We start from the raw sequence: 18,042 nt of genomic DNA, 5'->3' as shown, positions 1-18,042 counted from the left end.
GCTGAATAGAATAACTATTTCTGTCTGTGTATCTTTTTTGTAACTTAAGGTTTTGCCTAGAGGGGTTCTCTATGTTTTTGAATCTAATTACCCTGTAAGATATCTACCATCCTGATTTTACAGGGGGGATTTCTTTATTTCTATTTACTTCTATTTTTTATTAAAAGTCTTCTTGTAAAAAACTGAATGCTTTTTCATTGTTCTCAGATCCAAGGGTTTGGGTCTGTGGTCACCTATGCAAATTGGTGAGGCTTTTTATCCAACATTTCCCAGGAAAGGGGGGGTGCAAGTGTTGGGAGGATTGTTCATTGTTCTTAAGATCCAAGGGTCTGGGTCTGTAGTCACCTAGGCAAATTGGTGAGGCTTTTTACCAAACCTTGTCCAGGAAGTGGGGTGCAGGGTTTTGGGAAGTATTTTGGGGGGAAAGACACGTCCAAACAGCTCTTCCCCAGTAACCAGTATTAGTTTGGTGGTGGTAGCGGCCAGTCCAAGGACAACGGGTGGAATATTTTGTACCTTGGGGAAGTTTTGACCTAAGCTGGTAAAGATAAGCTTAGGAGGTTTTTCATGCAGGTCCCCACATCTGTACCCTAGAGTTCAGAGTGGGGGAGGAACCTTGACAGATACAAAACCAAAAAATTAGTTTTTCACACCCAACAGAAGGCATTTTTAGTGACCAACCTAAATGGAATAGGTTAATCCTACTCTTCAAGTACAGATTTCAGCTGTGTATGTATTCAACTAAAACGGTTACAAAATGCAGCTTTTTATCCAGACTTCTGCAAGCAGAGATCCCTCTCTTTAAACAGAGACTGTCCAGTAGTTCATATGGGTAAAGGTGCTATAGTTTTAGGATACTCCACAGCAGATCAACTTGATATAAAACTGGCGAGCACAATTGTTTTTCTAATCTCAGAGGTCTCTGGACTTTCAGAGCATGCCAGTTGGAATCAGACATTCGTGGATTGTTTCCGTAGGTAAGGGAGATGACTCGATGTTTTAAATGAAAGTGAGTAAAATACACAGATTGAAAGGCTGAGGTCCAATTTCTGTTGATGGGGTAGGACAACGTCTCAAAATCAAGATCAGGTTTCACAGATGCTTGAACATCTGTGGCAGGCCCCCACAAAAGTTTCACTCCCTATTACATACCTTCTGAATGAGTGGAGTTTAAATACACTATCAACATACAAGGTGTTACATTTCAGTTCTAACTGGTGCATTATTACAAACAAAACTAATTTCATACATTTTCTGTTTCAAAGTATCTTTTAAATACTTTGATCAATATTGTCTTCTTGTACATCTTTGCAACCTAGAGACCAGTTACCTGTTTAGCACTTAGGAACAGAAAGGTTTTGCCTCTGAAGATCATTTTTCTTTCATGACGCACAGACAGATCCAATTTTTCAGGGCCAATAGCAGGCTCATCAACTGGAGGATAAAAACTACAATGAGGGGGGAAACAAAGTTATAAAATTCACATTTATATGTTTTATGCAGCTTTTACTGCAATTTATTTCTACTTTGTTTATTTCAAAAGAAATCTTTGAAGGCAGGACATCAAAATATATTGTAATTCTTTACTACTGTTATAACTACTTATAAAATGGGGAAAGGAGGGACTGGATCTTTCAAAGGATATATAACCGTATATGGAACCTCTCAATTCTGGATCAGTAGTTTGAGGCAGCAGCAATCTCAGCAGAAGCCCATATCTCAAGGATTCCTGCACAACCTACTCACTACTACAAGTGGTCCTTCTAAACAGGGATAAGGTACATGTATTTGAAGAGATGAAAAGCACGTACTAACACTGACTGTGCTACACATCTTTAAACAGCAATATGTGCATACACACACACACACACATTTTCATTAAGCAAAACAAAAAGAAGGTTATTCACCCTGTGCAGTAACTGAGGTTCTTTGAGATGGGTGTCCATGACGGTGCTCCACTTTAGATGAATCTGCGCCCTCGCACTTGTAATCAGATATTTTTAGTAGCAACACCTGGTTGGGTCACACATGTGCTGTCCCCATCTCGTGCCATCTCCGGGAGTTACATAGAATTGTGTGACCAACCCCCCCTTCTCAATCACAGTTTCTAACATAAAAACTCCAAAGTAGAGGGGAGAAAGATGGGCAGTGGAGCACCCACAGGGACAACCATCTCAAAGAACCTCAGTTACCGCACAGCGTGAGTAACCTTCTCTCTTTCGAGGAGTGTCCATGTGGGTGCTCCACTTTAAGTGACTGTAGAGCAGTGCCCCTCTCTGGAAGGGAGGGGCTTCAGAGTTGCAGTCTGGGCAGATGATAAAAGTCCCAGTATAGCATCTGATGTCGAGTCCAGCTATATGACATAGTGCTGTGTGAATGTATGGGCAGAGGCCCAAGTTGCTACTCTGCAGATGTCCACAATGGGCACATTGTTGAAGAAGGCTATCAATGTAGACAAAGCTCTGGTGGAGTGTGTGTGGGTCTGCCACAGAGTTTGTATCTGTTGTTAGCGATAGCAAAAGCCAATGCAGGTGGAGATCCATTTTGACAGCCTTTGGATATGGTGTCTCCCTTAGATTGTTCCATGATGGAAAGAAATAACTTTGGTGACTTTCTAAAAGACTCTGTCCTTTCAGTGTAAAATGCTAGCGTCCTTTGGACGTCCAGGGTATGAAGCATTGCTTCTTGTTTGTTCCCATGAGGTTTTGGGAAGAATGATGGGATATGGATGGGTTGATTCAAATGGAATGACTAAACTATTTTAGGTAGAAACTTGGGGTGTGGTCATAGGGTAAATTTGTGAAAAATATTGTGTGTGGGGGGTGTACCATGAAGGTCCCAGTTCTCCCACTCTTCAGGTGGATGTGATAATGACAAGGAAGGCATTGAGAAGTGAGCCTGTCACCAGTCATTCAAAAGGGGGCCCCATAATGCACCACAGCACCAGACTGAGGTCCCATGATGGAATGGGGGATCACATTTTAGGGTAGAGGTGGCAGAGACTGTTGAGGAAACCTTTGGTGGTAGGGTGAGCAAAGATTAGAACTCGTCCACTTGATGGTGGAATGCCGTGATTGCCACAAGGTATACTCTGATCCAGCTCATTGAAAGAGCTGATTTCTTGAGTTCCAGTATGTAATCCAATACCATTGGTAGAGGAAAAGTGGTTGCCATTGTTTGCTATTCTGGCACAATGTATGAAATCTTTTCCATTTGTGAAGGTAGGTATATTATGTAGTAGACCTTCTGCTGTTTAAAAGAAAGTTCCTTACCCCTCTAAAAAGGTCATTTCACTGTCTTGGAACCATGGGGTAGCCATGCCTTCAGGTGGAGTCTTGCTAGGTTCAGGTCGTAGACCAGCCTGCACCCTGAGACAGGAGATGAAGTGGAGTGCATGGTGGGCACGAAACAATCTTTAAGAAGTAAGGAAACTACATTTATTTATCTGGACTATGTGGGAGCTATCAAGAGGACTCAGGAGTTGTCAGTCCTTACTGTATGTATGATCCTGGCTAGGAGAGGGATCAGAGGAAAAGCATACAGTAGATGTGTATTTGCATTTGTAGCGACAGGCATTGCCAAGAGAACGGGTCCCAGTCCTGCTCTGGAGCAGAAGTATGGGCACTTCGTGTTCTGGGTTGTTGCAAAGAGGTCTATAGTTGGGAACCCCCAGCATCTGAATATGTTCAGCAGTGTTCATTTCCCTCTCATGGTCTTGTGAAAAGGTTCTGCTCAGTGCATCTGCTATGGTGTTTTGGCATTCTGGTAGGTAGGTGGCTGAGATGTCGACGTTGTGGCAGATGCACCAATACATTGCATAACTTCTGTGCATAGGAAGTGTGACCGTGCCCCTCCTTGGCACTTTATAGAAAACATACAAGCGATGCTATCCATCAGCATCTTTATGGCTTTGTCTCTGATCATGGGTAGGAAGCATGAGCATGCATTGCAGACTGCCCGAAGCGCAAGTAGATTTATGTGTAATGTTGCTTCCAATGGGGACCAATGCCCTTTAATCATATGGTTGCACAGGTGTGCCCCACAACTTAGCAGAGAGGCATCTGTTATAAGTATCACTGATGTGTGCGGGGGACGAAGGGGGTGCGAAGGGAACTCCTGTACAGATATTGTGTGGTTGAGTCCACCAATCTAGACAGTTTTTCACTTTGCTTGGCATTGTAAGACGCGTGTTTGTGTGTGGAATATATACTGTCCTGAGACAGCCTGGCAGGCATCACGTGTAGTCTGGCATGCTTGACAACAAATGTGTTTGCTGACATATGGCCTCATAGTCGGAGGCAGGTCCTGGCCAATGTCTGTATGATAGCTTGCATTATAGCAATTAGGTTGACTAGTGGTAAATCTGTGCTGGGGCAGACAGGCTATAGCTTCCAGAGAGTGGAGGTAGCCCTGATGAATTCCAATCTCTGCACAGGTGTGAATGTTGATTTTTATTGGTTTATCTGTAGATCTAGCTGTGTGAAAGAGAGCTGCTGTGCTTTGGGTAGCTTCTCGGCTCTCTTCTTGAGTCGAGGCTTTGAGAAAGCAGTCATCCAAATAGGGGAATATTATGATCCATTGTCTGCAGAGGTGAGCTGCTATCACTGTGAGGACTTTCAGTACCCATGAAGCCATAGACAAGCCGGAAGGAAGTACTTTGTATTGGTAGTGATCTTTGCCCAGAACAAATCTACCAAAACCTCCTATGTGAGGGATGCATCGTTATGTGGAAATGTGCATCCTGGAGGTCAAGAGCTGAGAACTAGTCCTGTTTCTAGTGCTGGAATTATCACTGCTAGCATGACCATCCTGAATCGCTGGGTCTTCACTAATTTGATGAGTCTTCTTAAGTTAAGAATGGGCCTCCATCCTCTGGTTATTTTCTGGGTTAGAAAGTAATGGGAACAGAAACTATTCCCTCTGTGTTGTGCTGGTACTGGTTCCACATTCCCCAGGCATATGAGACGTTTACCTCCTGTTGTAAATGTAGATGTTTGTGAGAAGTGTCCCTGAAGAGGGATGGGGAAGGAGGGTGGATAGGGGATAGAGGTAAATTGAATGTAATAACCAGTCTTGATAATCTCTAGCAGCCATTTGTCTGACGTGATGTTTTGCTACACTGGGTGGAATAGAGTCAGATGGTCTCTGAATGGGTGAATGGTGTCAGATGGTTCCAGCGACAGAAGATATGGGAGGTCCTCGACCAAACCCTCAAAACTGTTGTTTAGGAGGGAGGTTGTTGGGATGTCGAAGGCTGAGAAGGGAGTAGTCTCCATCTAGTAGGTCTCTGCCTCCACCTTTGCAGGTCATATTGCCTCTGAAGTTGGGTGTAGGGCACGAATCTTGCTCTTTGCACTAAGTAATACTTCCCGTTTTTTCTTTTGAGTAGGTGTGTAAATGCCCAAGGATCTGAAGGTTGCCCTGGAGTCCTTTAATTTGTGGAACGAGTCATCTGTCTTGGCTGAGAACAGCTTTGAGCCCTCCAATGAAAGATCCTCGGTGGTATATTGTATCTCTTTGGGGAACCCAGAGAGGTGGTGCCAGGAAGCTCATCACATGACTATGGTCATTGCGATGGAATGTGCTGCCGTGTCTTCTGAGTCCAGTGCGGCTTGCAAGGCTGTTCGAGCAAGAAGGTGGCCTTCCGAGGTGGTTGCTTTGAATTGCTCTTTGTTGTCCTCAAGTAGCAAATGAATAAATTTCAGACATTTTTGAATAATTTGTGTAGTTTTGTTTGGCCACCAATGCCTCATAATTGGCAATCCTAAATTGTAGGGTTGCTGACGAGCAGGCTTTACATCCAAAAAAGTTTAACTGCTTACAGTCCCTATGATATGGGATGGTTCTCAAGTGATGTTGTCTGCCCCTTTCATTCACACCACTACCACCAGAGTGTTTGGTGTGGGATGTGAGAACAAAATTCCATTCCCTTGGAAGGAACGTAATATGTTTTATCCGCCCTTTTATAGGTTGGTGGAATTGTTGCCCCTGTCTTGGCTGGGTCCATGAGAGCCTTGTTTATTGGTAGGGAAATCTTGGAAGAAGTTGAAGTCTGGAGGATGTCCACAACTTCCTCCAACAGAATCTCTAATGATACCTCAATCCTCTTAAACAGTTCCTAGAACTGTTTCAAGTTGTCCCCCATTGTGGGTGGTGGAGGCATAATGGCATCATCTGGAGAGGAGGATGAAAAATTGGTTCCTGGGGTGAAGTCTTGGTCCAAACTCTCCTCCAGTTCTTCAACTGCCTCTTCTGAAGGTTCAGCGGGTCCAGGTACAGAGGGGGATGGGGAATGTCTCACCCTCTCTCTGTATGAACTGTGAGGCTTCACATAGTGTTGTTGGTATGCTGCCCACGGGTCCCAATGAGGCCACTGTGGTGTGGGAATGGCATTAGTGGTGGCATCTCTGGGTGTCTGTACCATCCTTGAGTTTCAGTCTGGGGTGGTATTCATGATGTTCTGGTGGACCCAGTTTGGTAGCTGTGTGGATAGGCGAGGAACGATGAGAGGAGTACTTTTTCCCTTCATCATCTTCCTCACTGGATAAAGGAGGAGCTGATCTGGGTCATGCAGTAAGTTGGCATGGTACCGAGCGTGCTGGAGTAAGGTCGGTACCGAAGAGAGGAGATTCTGGTGCCAAGGATGCCAAAAGATCTTTATGGGGGAGAAACTGCAGCGGTACTGAGGAGGGTATTGTCGGCAGTACCGATGTCTTTATCGTGGTTGTTGGTGCTGAAGGTTGTGCTTTATGTGCAGTGGAGGCAGAAGGTGGCACCACAGACTGAAGCACTGTGGAGCTGCTCAGTGCCACATCTGAGAGTGGCTCCAGCAGTACTGAGGCAGGGATGGTAGGTTTCCCTTTAGTGCCTTTTTCCAAGCCAGCCTGCTTAGGGTCTTTGGCTCACATGGTACCAGATGGTCCCGCTATCTCAGAGGTGGATGGTCTTGGTGTGGTCAGCAACGATGGGGTCTGACAGGTCGGGGAACATCTCTTTTTGTCTGATTCCTGAGGAGGGGAGGTCGAAGTCCATTTCTTTGTTACCTTTTTAGCAAAGTGTTCCTTCCTCTGAGAGGGTGGCAGGGAAACTGTCAGATGCTGCCTTTGGGAACCGATGCCTGAGGGTGCGGGGGTTCCGTTAGAATAGTGTTTCTCCCATGAGGGAGGGTAACTATACTATACTAAATTCCTAAGTTACAAGAAATTTTAAGAACAAACAGGGAAGATTTAGGGTAGTAAACTAACTACTAATTAACTAACTAGTATTCAAAAGTTAAGATAGGCTAAAGATAAATCTCAGAGGCGCTGCCAAATGCTCCATTTCAAGCCAAGGGTGGTAGAGAAGGAACTGGGGCGGGGGTACGCAAAACACTATGTAACCACCATGTAACCACCAGAGTTGGCACGAGACGGAGACAGTACATGTGTGATGCAACCAGACACTGCTACTGAAAATCTTAGATTACAAGCGTAGGGGTGCAGATTCACCTAACGCGGAGCACCCACAGGGGCACATCTTGAAGAACTACCCATTTCCCCTGTTCTGGCCGGTGATAAAAGATGCTTCTCACATTAACATGTAGAGCAGAAAAACAGTTTTTCAGTGGCCCAATGGATAAACTGGATTCAGCATATTTATTTTACAGAGTCTAGTGGAATGCTAGTACAGATAGACACACGACTACTGCCCCCAAAAATCTACAATTTAGGTCCTAATCCTGGAAACATTTTAGCTTGTGCTCAACTTTAAGCACAAGTGGTCCCATTGTCTTCAGTAGGACTACTCACATGCTTACAGTTTAAGCACCAAAACGTAGGTATTTGCAGCATCAGGGCCTCATATCAGAGAATGACAGAACAAAGCACAGATCAATCAATAGCAGTTATTCCACACATGCATGTGCACAGCATAGTGAAGTAGATTTGGGTTTATATTCTACTCAAATGTCACTTCTTGAAAGCCCTGTATTAGAAGAGAGAGTTTAGAATTTATATAGATCAGGAGTAGTAGGTTTGCAGAACAAATTGCCAAGTGTAGCTCAGAACACAACTAACTGAACAGAAACAGAATTTAGTAGAGTAATGGACTTCGTGGGGGTACTTTCCTGTTTTCCTGCCATTGGCTGGAATTTACAAAGAAAGTGAGGTAAGTGGAAATTTTCATTTTCATCTTCAGGTAAGACACGAGTTGACTAATGAACTGGGATTTTTAATTACAAGTCAGTTCTGGTTTTTTCCCCTTCCCTTTTAGCCTAAATTACTCCTGGGGGAATTCTGCACCACTGCATGCATGCAGAATCCATGTTCCCTGCAGATTTCTTTGCTTCCTCACAGAAAAATAACTCTCTGACAGGGAAGCAAAGGGAAGCTGCAAGAGCGGTCACACGCCCCTCCCCAGCACCACAGGGGTGTTGTTTTGGGCACCCAGAGCAGCTGGCAAGAGGTAAATCACTGCTGGGGGGAGGGGGGTGTGCGATGCCCCGGCTTGTGGCTCCTACCTACTACCGGACTCAGCAAATAGTTCCAGCTGGGCTGGGGAAAATGGGATTTACTCTTCCCCTGAATGGATCAGCCAAGGTCAGGTCAGATCCACTCCCAGAAACCTTCGCTGGATGCAGAAAGCTCCGCACCCCCCCTCCGATACTTCCTGCCCCCATTGTTCCTCAGCCACACGGGGAGGGGTCACTGTATGGGAGCTGCTCCCCCACCGACTCCCTGCATCTGGACCCCCACGTGACACCCTGGCACCCCAATACTCACCAATGTCATGTAATTATGATATATTTTGTACAAAGTATGCCTTGTGAGGTATCATTCTAAAAGTCTTGATCTGCTAGACAGTAATATCTCATTGGATTGTATGTGTTATCATATGTGAAGTTATGAAGTTTGGCTATGTACGTGTTACTGAAACATGTTGTGAGGTTGAAAACACTCACAAGTAGCCTTTCAGGTACAACAGTAAAAAGGCCAAACAATGTGAATGGCTTATTGAAGAAATGCACACAAGCACAAGGATTACCCCAGGAACTGTGAAGAACAGAAACCTCACAGAGCTAGTACTACACAATGGGAACTGTTTGACCCAGGTCACAGCAAAAGAGCTTTCCAGCAAGTGGGAAGAAGATATAAAAGGGGGAAATGACATCATGATGGTACTTCACTCTCCCTACAACACCACACCTGGAAACACCTGAGAGGGAAGTGATGGTCCCAGGCTAAAGGGATTTCTAGCCTGTGTATGACAACCTGGGAAACCCAAGCTGCAAAGCCAAGGCAGCTTGTGCCTTAAGAATCTGACATCCTGTTTATCGCTCAAGGTGAAAATTTGCTAATTCATATCCTACTTTATCCAGTGTGTTAAGCTCAGTTTGAGGTTTTGTTTATTTACTAGGTAATCTGCTTTGATCTGTTTGCTATCACTTATAATCACTTAAAAAATCTATCCTTTGTAGTTAATAAACTCATTTTATATTTTAATCCAAACCAGAGTGTGTTTGACTAAGGTGTCTGGGGAAAACCTCAGCTTGGATACCACAAGTGTGCACGGTCCTCTTTACATTGAGGGAGAGGCAGATCGGGTGTTAAATTAATATACTCGCCAGATATGACCAGGGAAGGCCAGTACTGCTCTGGGGTCCTCGGCTGGGAGGCTGGTGGCTAGAGAGCCTGCATGTGACTGCAGCTGGGTGTGTCCCTACCTCTGTGAATGCTGGTGAAAGTGCAAGCTTGGAGGGCTTTTCAACTTGTCACAGCAGCACAGTGTGAGGGGGAGCCCAGGCTGGTGGGTCAGAGGGCTCAGTGGTACCCCAGTTCCAGGTGGCACCACAGGGGAACCCATCACACCCTACCCCTATACTCAGACCACTCCTCACTGAGCTCCCCACACTCAACCCCCCACCCCAACGAGTCCCATCCCACTGCATCTGGACCACACCAACCCTGCACCCAGAACCCACGCCACAGAGCCCGAACCAGCTGCACCTGGACCCCCCAATCCAGCATGCCCCACTCCCCCAGCCCCGCTGATTTCTCCCCGGACCTCCCCTGCTGAGCCCCAACCAGCTACACCTGGACCCCCACAAATTCCTCCCCACACACAGACCCCCAACTGAGCCACCCACACCCAGACTGCCCCACACAGAACCCTCTCACTCCCACCTGGGTCCCTCCACACTAAGCTCCTCCACCTTTGGATCCTGCCAGGCTGAGCCTGCCTGCCCACACCTGGTATAGAGGGGCAGGGCCCCGGGGTGTTTCTGAGGTACACCCGGCCCTTGCACTGTGTCAGGGTAAAGTGTAGCCTCAACACCAAACCCGTGTCATTAGGGGGTAGGGGGGAATGACTGCAGGGTGCTCCCCACTGCCATGCAGGAGCCTCCATATTTGCTGACAAAATTTGCAGAATTTTGAATAATTTTAAAATATTGCACACAGAATTTTTTAATTTTTTGGAGCAGAATTTCCTCAGGAGTACCTGATGTAATTTCACTCATGCTGGCTTTCTGATAGACTCCAGCTTCTGAACATTATGATTTTTCCTAGCCTAACGATCAGTGGAAAAGTGTTTCTCCCACAGGGCCTTTGGCACTGCCTAAGAACATTAATTAATATATACAGCCAAATCCCCCTCCTCCGTCTTTTTTGAGGTGTAGGAAGGAAGCAGATATGATATTTGTGAAAATTAAAAGGAGTTTTTGGAGATTTAACACAAGCAGCTGCTAAGTAAGTTTATAATAGCTCCCTGAAAATTACATCTTAAGGATCATCCATTCTGAGATACTGTAATTATTTTAAATATAGATCTGTTTATTATATGAGCTGTCTCATCTGCTTGATGCATAGGTATCTCTTTGAAAGCTAAATGATAGATACACTTCAGTGTCAATCATGTTTAGTGAAGTTCAATTCCACTGGGGGCTTTAACAGTTAACAAAAATGTTAGGAAGAGAAAATATCCGTCAAATTCTATTTTAGGAAGCATTTAATGTTCAATTATATTGTCACCTTTTAGCACATCTGTAGTTAGAATGGTCATTATGCACCCTGATTTTCAGAAGCAGATGCAGTGGCAACACACATTAACAGTAGCTTTACAGCTAGATAATGGAGTACCATTAATGTATACCAAATGTACAGGGGAGGGATAGCTCAGTGGTTTGAGCATTGGCCTGCTAAACCCATGGTTGAGAGCTCAATCCTTGAGGGGGCCATTTAGGGATCTGGGGCAAAAATTGGGGATAGTTCCTGCTTTGAGCAAGGGGTTGGACTAGATGACCTCCTGAGGTCCCTTCCAACCCTGATATTCTACGATACACTAATCACAGTTTACACTATCAATGGATTTCTTCTCATGTAGCAACTTAGTGATCTTGGACAACATCACCAGATCTCCTGGAAGGTCTGTAGCATACAGATCTGTCATCACTGTTTTTAAAAAGAAGAAAAGTTCTGCTCTAGGTCAGAGTACTACAGTATCTTGGTCATAATTTAGCTCTCTTAAGCTTTCATAGCTATTCAGTTGTAGGAGTGAGAAGGAAAAATTCTCAGGTATCAAGTATCTTTATTTTTAAATCTTTTGTAACTTAAAAGGAAATGAACTAATTATTCTGAATAATGACTGGGCTTGATGTGCCATTAAATTTTAAAAAGATAGGGATGGCCAGTAACTACTGCAATAAATTCTTCTCTGGCCACCAGTCCAGAACTAATACTTTGAAAAGTTTACTGGTCCAGAAATACTTGTATTACTCTGACAAAGTATTCTTAGCAATTTTCAAAACACAGTTCTTACATACAAACTGCAAGTTCACATAAGTTTACTATAATGCTTCTTCAATGATGCTATACTCCATTGAGAATTGTTTGATTTAACAGCAATTTTTCTTTAAAACATTACATTAATGATTAGCTTCAGACATATTAAGGCAAAAATTAAACCTCTCTTCCTGGCTTTCCAGCAGCCCTTCAACATCTAAAACAGTCTCCATTTATCTGAGACAACCAAAGAAAACCCCAAACAAAAACCTCAATCCCTCCACCCCCACCTTACCCTCCCAGTGATTTAATCTTGAGTCCATTACTCACAAATTTAAAAGAATATATGAAGGAAAAACAGGATTGCTTAACTATAGAAAATGAAAGATGGCTTCTCAAGGATCTTCTTCCAATAAGCATGTTAGAACTCAGCATACCTTATTTTTCTTATATCATAAATCCTAACCACTTCCATGTATTGTTTTGACTTTATTTTATATTGTCTTTAATTTCAGAGCATATCAAAGGTAACTAACACCCCTTCCACTTATGATGTTTAATGACAGACTATTAATGAGGCAAACATATTAGGTAAAAATTAGTAATAGAAGAACAGCACCTACAGTTACACTAGCTAGCATAAAATTACAAGATCTATTCATCTTCATGATTCAGAGTTATTGCCCATTTAAGATTAAACTTAACAAAGAAAAAAGGTTTATAAGAGCATCCATATGTGGAACTGTTCTAGAATAACTACAGCACTTTAAATTCATACCCTACCTTATTCCAGAATAACTTCTGTGTAAATAAGCCATGAAGTGCGTAATGCTTTTTGTCTGAAGCATTTGATATTAGCTGAAGGCAGAGGTACGAGAGCAGACTAAAATGGACCATTAGTCTTTTCTAGTCTGACACTATGTTCTTAAATTTCTAACAACGTGAAATATACATGACCAAATGACAATCTCAGATGCACAGGCATGAACTAAGTGTAATTTGTATTGGGTAGTCATGTGATACAGCCAAGTACGCGCCCTGTTGATCTTGTAAAATGAGGTACTCCACAGGCACATCATCTGGTTACATAAGATAAAAAGTGATTCTTCCATATGAGATCATGACCTAGCCCTTGTTATCTAGTGGCGTATTAATCTTATTTTAACTTCAGACAAAAGCACAAAAATTTGATATTTCAGGCAACTGAACATATTTGGGCTATTTCTGTTAATGACCAAAGCTTAAAATGAACCTAGTCTTACAAATTGAAAAAATGGTGAAAGAATAAGTTTTCAAATTGAGATAAGCTTTATATAATTATTTTAAAACAAGACAATTAGATTTTTCATGTATCTGTTCCCAAAAGAGTATACATGCTGCTTTGACTATATTACCATAGAGATCTCTATGGCAACCTCTGAAAATGAGGCCTAGGTAGAGCTAGTAGCATCTCTAAGCAGCTAATGAACACCAAGAACTCACATTTATATATTAAGATTTTTAACTCCTCCGGGTTCCAGGCAAGAATATTACCAGAATGTAAAATGTTTCAAATTAAGCAGTCTGCTGCAACTCAAATTATTGCAATCAAAACTTTTTTTGGTGCTACACTTTACTTCTTTCCACAGGGCAAGAAGGTGAATTACAAAAAAATACTGAATTGATCACAGCTTCTTTATATTAGTTGGAATTAGGACTTTTAATAAAAAAAGGTAAAAACCTCTCTATACTCTGGAAGACATAACTAGAACAATGCTATTATACATTAATTTATCTCTTTTATCGGGTAGTTATGTGCCATATAAATGCATATGTTACAACAAGTAGATGTCAGAATATCCTGAGGTGCTGAATAATACAGCGTATTGCATATGCAATAAGACATGGCAGTTACAGCTAAACAGGACAAGCTTATGGGGCTTCTCATGATAGGAGTAAATAAGTATTTATCTGTAATATAATGGTATAACTTCAGAAAATAGGTGCTGAAAAACAAAAATGTGAAAAGATGATTATCTAGCCCGCAAGTAATGTAAGTATTAAATTAAACAAAAACCCAGTTAAATGCAACTTTGTTGTACTGAAAACATGCCATTTACCTTTCCAGTTTTGGCAACTGCTGTTTGGATTGAATGGCTCTGATACATTCCACAAAGTACTCTGGCTTTATAATTGGTCGATTGCAAATCAAAGCGCAAATAGTCTGAAAAGAAGAAAGATTTATTACCACACTTAACAATTCAAGCACAATATGCTGTCACACAAAAAGCAGTATTGAAATCTAATATTTATATAAGGTCTCAAATGTGGAATGTGTGTTACCTAAGTGCATGATCATTCTACTCGGGCTAATGTAAACAAACAAAAAAACAAAGTTTTGTTCTTACACCCATCACTTATTCTTTATCATTGGAATTATGTTGACAAAAGCCATTAAATGGAATACCCTTTTTATTACTAACCTACCAGCGACAATCTTTAAAAAAAATTAGAAAAATGAATATCAGTGATGCTATACAAACAGACTTATTTCGCCACAAAAGAGCCATACATGCAAATTTACAAAATAGAATATTTAGATATCAAATGGCAGGTAAAATGACTGCTAACATCTCTTTTCTATGTAGTTGTTTGAAATTTCTAAGGCCTTGTCTACACTACAGTCTTATAGACAAAAGTTAGGTTTCACTGACAAAGCAGTGGAGGTGTAAACGCAACAATGGTCCTCCCACCAATTTAACTCTCCTGCTATGCCGATTTAATAAAACCACCCCGACAAGCAGCATACAGCTTTTTGCAACAACGTTGTAGACACTGCGCTTGCTTATGTCATTCTAAGTGGCCTCCAGGAGGTGTCCCACAATGCCCATCATGCTCACTCTGATAAGCAGTTTCTACTCTGCTGCTCTGCAGTCAGGTGCACAGGCATACACCCCTCCGCCTTTAAAGCTCTGAGAATACTTGAAATTCCACTTCCTGTTTGCTCAGCATGGACAGCTCACATCGCATCTTCCCAGCTGACCATGATGGCTTTCTGCAGCAAATGCGCTCCCACCTGGAGTATACCAAAGTTGTTGAATCTGTTGGGTCTGTGGGGAGGGAAGACTGTGCAAACACAGCTCCAATCCAGCTGTAGGAACTCTGACACCTACAAGCAGGTTGCTCGTGGCATGGATAAGAAGGGGCATAAAAGGGACAAACAGCAGGGCCGTGCTAAAATCAAGGAGCTCAGGCAGGCGTACCAGAGGGCAAGGGAGGCCAACCGTTGTTCTGGTGCGGCACTGAAAACATGCTATTTCTACAAGGAGCTGCACGCCATCCTCGCAGCAACCTATCCTTTATTGCCAGGAGCCCCATGGATACTTTGGGGGGAATGGAGGCAGTGGCCAGCGGAGTCAACCCCAAGGACAAAATAGTGGATGAGGAGGTTGGACAGGCAACAGGCTCATCTGTTGGCAAGGTGAGCCAATACCTCTTTTTGATTCTGGAAGGGTGTAGCCTGTCCCAGCAGTCCAGCTGTGGCATGCCTGAATTGGTAAGTAGTCTTTGTTTTTTGATAGTGCACGGTCATATGATGTAGAGATGTTCTTTATTTTGTTACATGGTGCATGTGGGAGAAGGGATCGAAATTAACAACACTAGATACTGTTTGCATCTGCTTCAATTCCCTTGTGTGGCTACGCAGTGGGGGCTCTGCAGAAAAGTTGGTTAATGCACACTGAGATCTCCCAGGAATCCTCCGTAGAGATCTCTAGGAAACTTTCCTGCAGATACTCTGCAATTCTCTGCCAATGGTTCCTTAGCAGAGCTGCTTTGTTTCTTTCCCCGTTATAGGAAACTTTGCAGTGCCAATCAGCAATTACTTCTGGAGTAAGTAAAACAGCACAAAGGCAAGAAGCATACAGACCTGGTCTGAAGCCGTACGCATGCAGGAGATGCACCCTTGCATCTTCGGTTACCCTCAGTAGTGTGATTTCAGTTTTGTTAGACTCTAAGGTGACAAGTACTCCTCCTCCTTTTTAGTATTCATAAGATTGTCCCTAGGCACTTGTACTGATCCCCTTCTGAAACTACCCAGACCCGTTGTCCCATCTTGCACCACCACCCGCGGTCCGAACTCCCCATGTTTAATGTTTGACTGTGCTGCATGCTTGCCAAAGGAAAGTGAGAAAGACATATATGTAACTTTTAATTGAAGACTCTGAGTGCACAAACAATAATGACTCCGTGTATTGTTTCTTTTGCTTCTGCAGATGTGCCCTTGAGGGCCAGCTTCTACACACCAGCAGAGTGCCTCCGTCAGATACGGAGGCGAACGAGGAGAAAGGAGGACATGTTTGTGAAGTGCTGCAATTGTCAGATCAGGCAAATAGCGAGAACAGAGAATAAATGAAAAACCAGAAATGGATAGCCAGAAAGAAGACGGGGCAGGAGCGGATAATAGAGGGTTGGGAGCGATGATAAAGCTTATGGATAAGGCCATAACAAATTCACGTCTATTTTTATCAATTTCACGGCCAGACAGCTTTAAAATTGGTCAATTTCACATCTTCACAATCCGAATCCACCACTTGGTGCTTGTTTTCAGAGCCCAGCAGCAACGCTCCACCATGTGCAGCTGTTCCGTGAATGCCAACATCAATCTTGAATTGTTTCTTTCCACAGAACACAGTGGGACAGGCACCATGGATTCCAGTTCAGTTTCTTAGGTCATGACATACTGAAGAATCAGCCGCATTGTGTTCGTAATGTTTATCACAAGACTGGTGAGCAGTGTAGGATCCATGCTTTCAGGCAGAGATGGTGGGTGAAAAGTTTACAAGGACAGTTTAAAAAATGGCGTGAAACGTAGTCGAAGGCCCTTGGAATTATAGGACGGAGAAAACTGCATCATGGGACAGTGAGCCCACCCCCGTAATGTACTGCAATCCCAGAATTCCTAGAAGGAGACTGTGGTGATTTGCACAGTGGGATAGCTACCCAGAGTGCACTGCTCTCTCTGTTGGTGCTAGAACACCAACTGAGGACACGCTCCATTGACACAAGGAGCATTGTGTGAACCTGCACAAGCAATGTAATTACAGTGGTTTATGACAGTCAATGGAAGTTGACTTAACGCTGTAGTGTACACATGACCTAAGTTGATTGTGCTAGTTTTAGAAAAGAAAACTAACCTATCTTTTATTCTCTTCTTGATGTAGAGGTGAAACTAATAGGAAGTTATTAACATAGATCAAGTGAAGAACTGTACCCTCTTGTCAAAAAAAGAAAAAAAAATAGTTTACTAAACTCTGCCTCTTATCAGTGCTACATCTGCTCAGTATGTGGAAAGTGTCAGAGTTCTAAAGGGTATTCACTGTACAACTCTCATCCAAATAGTTTTAACTGAAGTTAAGTAGCTATCAACCCATTCAAACACCCTCAGTGAGATACCCAATGAATTTTAACTGTAGAAGTAGAAGTCCGCTGTCCAATCAACTTTAAAAGATAACCATTTAAAATATCCTCCATGTGGTTACCAAATATTTGTTTTTGTATGGTTAGAAATTTATACAATGAAAATAGAAGACTGTGACTTTACTTTCCACAGTTGGGGAAGTTTTGAAAAGTTGAGACTGGAAAACAAAAACCAAACCAAACAAAAACCAGATAACCACGCCATACAGATCCTGGAAATCATTCATTCTAGCACACTCACTGGCTAGAAGGACAAAAAGCGGTGGAAAAACAATATGATGAATGTTTAGCCAGCTCTAATAAGTAGCCTACACAACTGACTATAATCACAGGTTATCGAGGCCAAGGACTTGTTGAGTTTTGTGATACAGCATGGCCAAAGGGCAGCAGAAGAGTGTTAGAAGGGAGCTTTATTCCCTGTAGAGGGAAGAAAGTTTGCTATAGATTAATTAAAGCACCTGAAGCCAATTAGAGCAACTGAAGCCAGTCACATGATAAAAAACCCCTGCTTCAATCAGACAAGAGGAGGAGCTGAAGCAGAGTGGATTGGTGTTGAAGCAGAAAGCAGTTTGGAGGGAAGCGCTGCAGTGGGCTAATAAGACCAAGACCCTAGGTAAAAGGGCACCTGATTTGTGCAGAGGGAAGGTAGGAAGCCCCACAAGCTCAAGGGCAGGAGAGGGAAGTAGCCCAGGGGAAGGAACCGCTAGTTCAAGTGGTTTACTACTATCCCTAGAGCCCCTGGGCTGGGACCCAGACTAGAGGGCGGGCCCAGGTCCCTCCCTCTCCACTCCCCTCCTCTAGGACACTAGTGGGGCAGTTAATACCCCAG

General features: G+C 43.2%; 1 protein-coding gene across 3 annotated transcripts in view; it reads right to left on the bottom strand.

The window, feature by feature from the left end:
• Nucleotides 1-18,042, bottom strand: part of NBN (nibrin) — a 71,871-nt gene that overhangs the window by 35,034 nt on the left and 18,795 nt on the right. For all 3 annotated transcript variants that reach the window (XR_013345113.1, XM_077810043.1, XM_077810044.1), the window contains 2 exons: nucleotides 13,856-13,959; nucleotides 1,331-1,448 (listed from right to left, as the gene is read on the bottom strand). Coding sequence is in view for 2 of the 3 variants with exons in the window: in XM_077810043.1 (XP_077666169.1) it covers nucleotides 1,331-1,448; nucleotides 13,856-13,959 (222 nt within the window). In the remaining variant the exon portion in view is untranslated. The remainder of the gene's footprint in view (nucleotides 1-1,330; nucleotides 1,449-13,855; nucleotides 13,960-18,042) is intronic.

Source organism: Eretmochelys imbricata, chromosome 2, assembly GCF_965152235.1.
Source record: "Eretmochelys imbricata isolate rEreImb1 chromosome 2, rEreImb1.hap1, whole genome shotgun sequence".
Lineage (NCBI taxonomy): Eukaryota > Metazoa > Chordata > Testudines > Cheloniidae > Eretmochelys > Eretmochelys imbricata.
The sequence above is the reverse complement of the archived record's forward strand: the minus strand, read 5'-3'. Positions and strand labels throughout refer to the sequence as shown.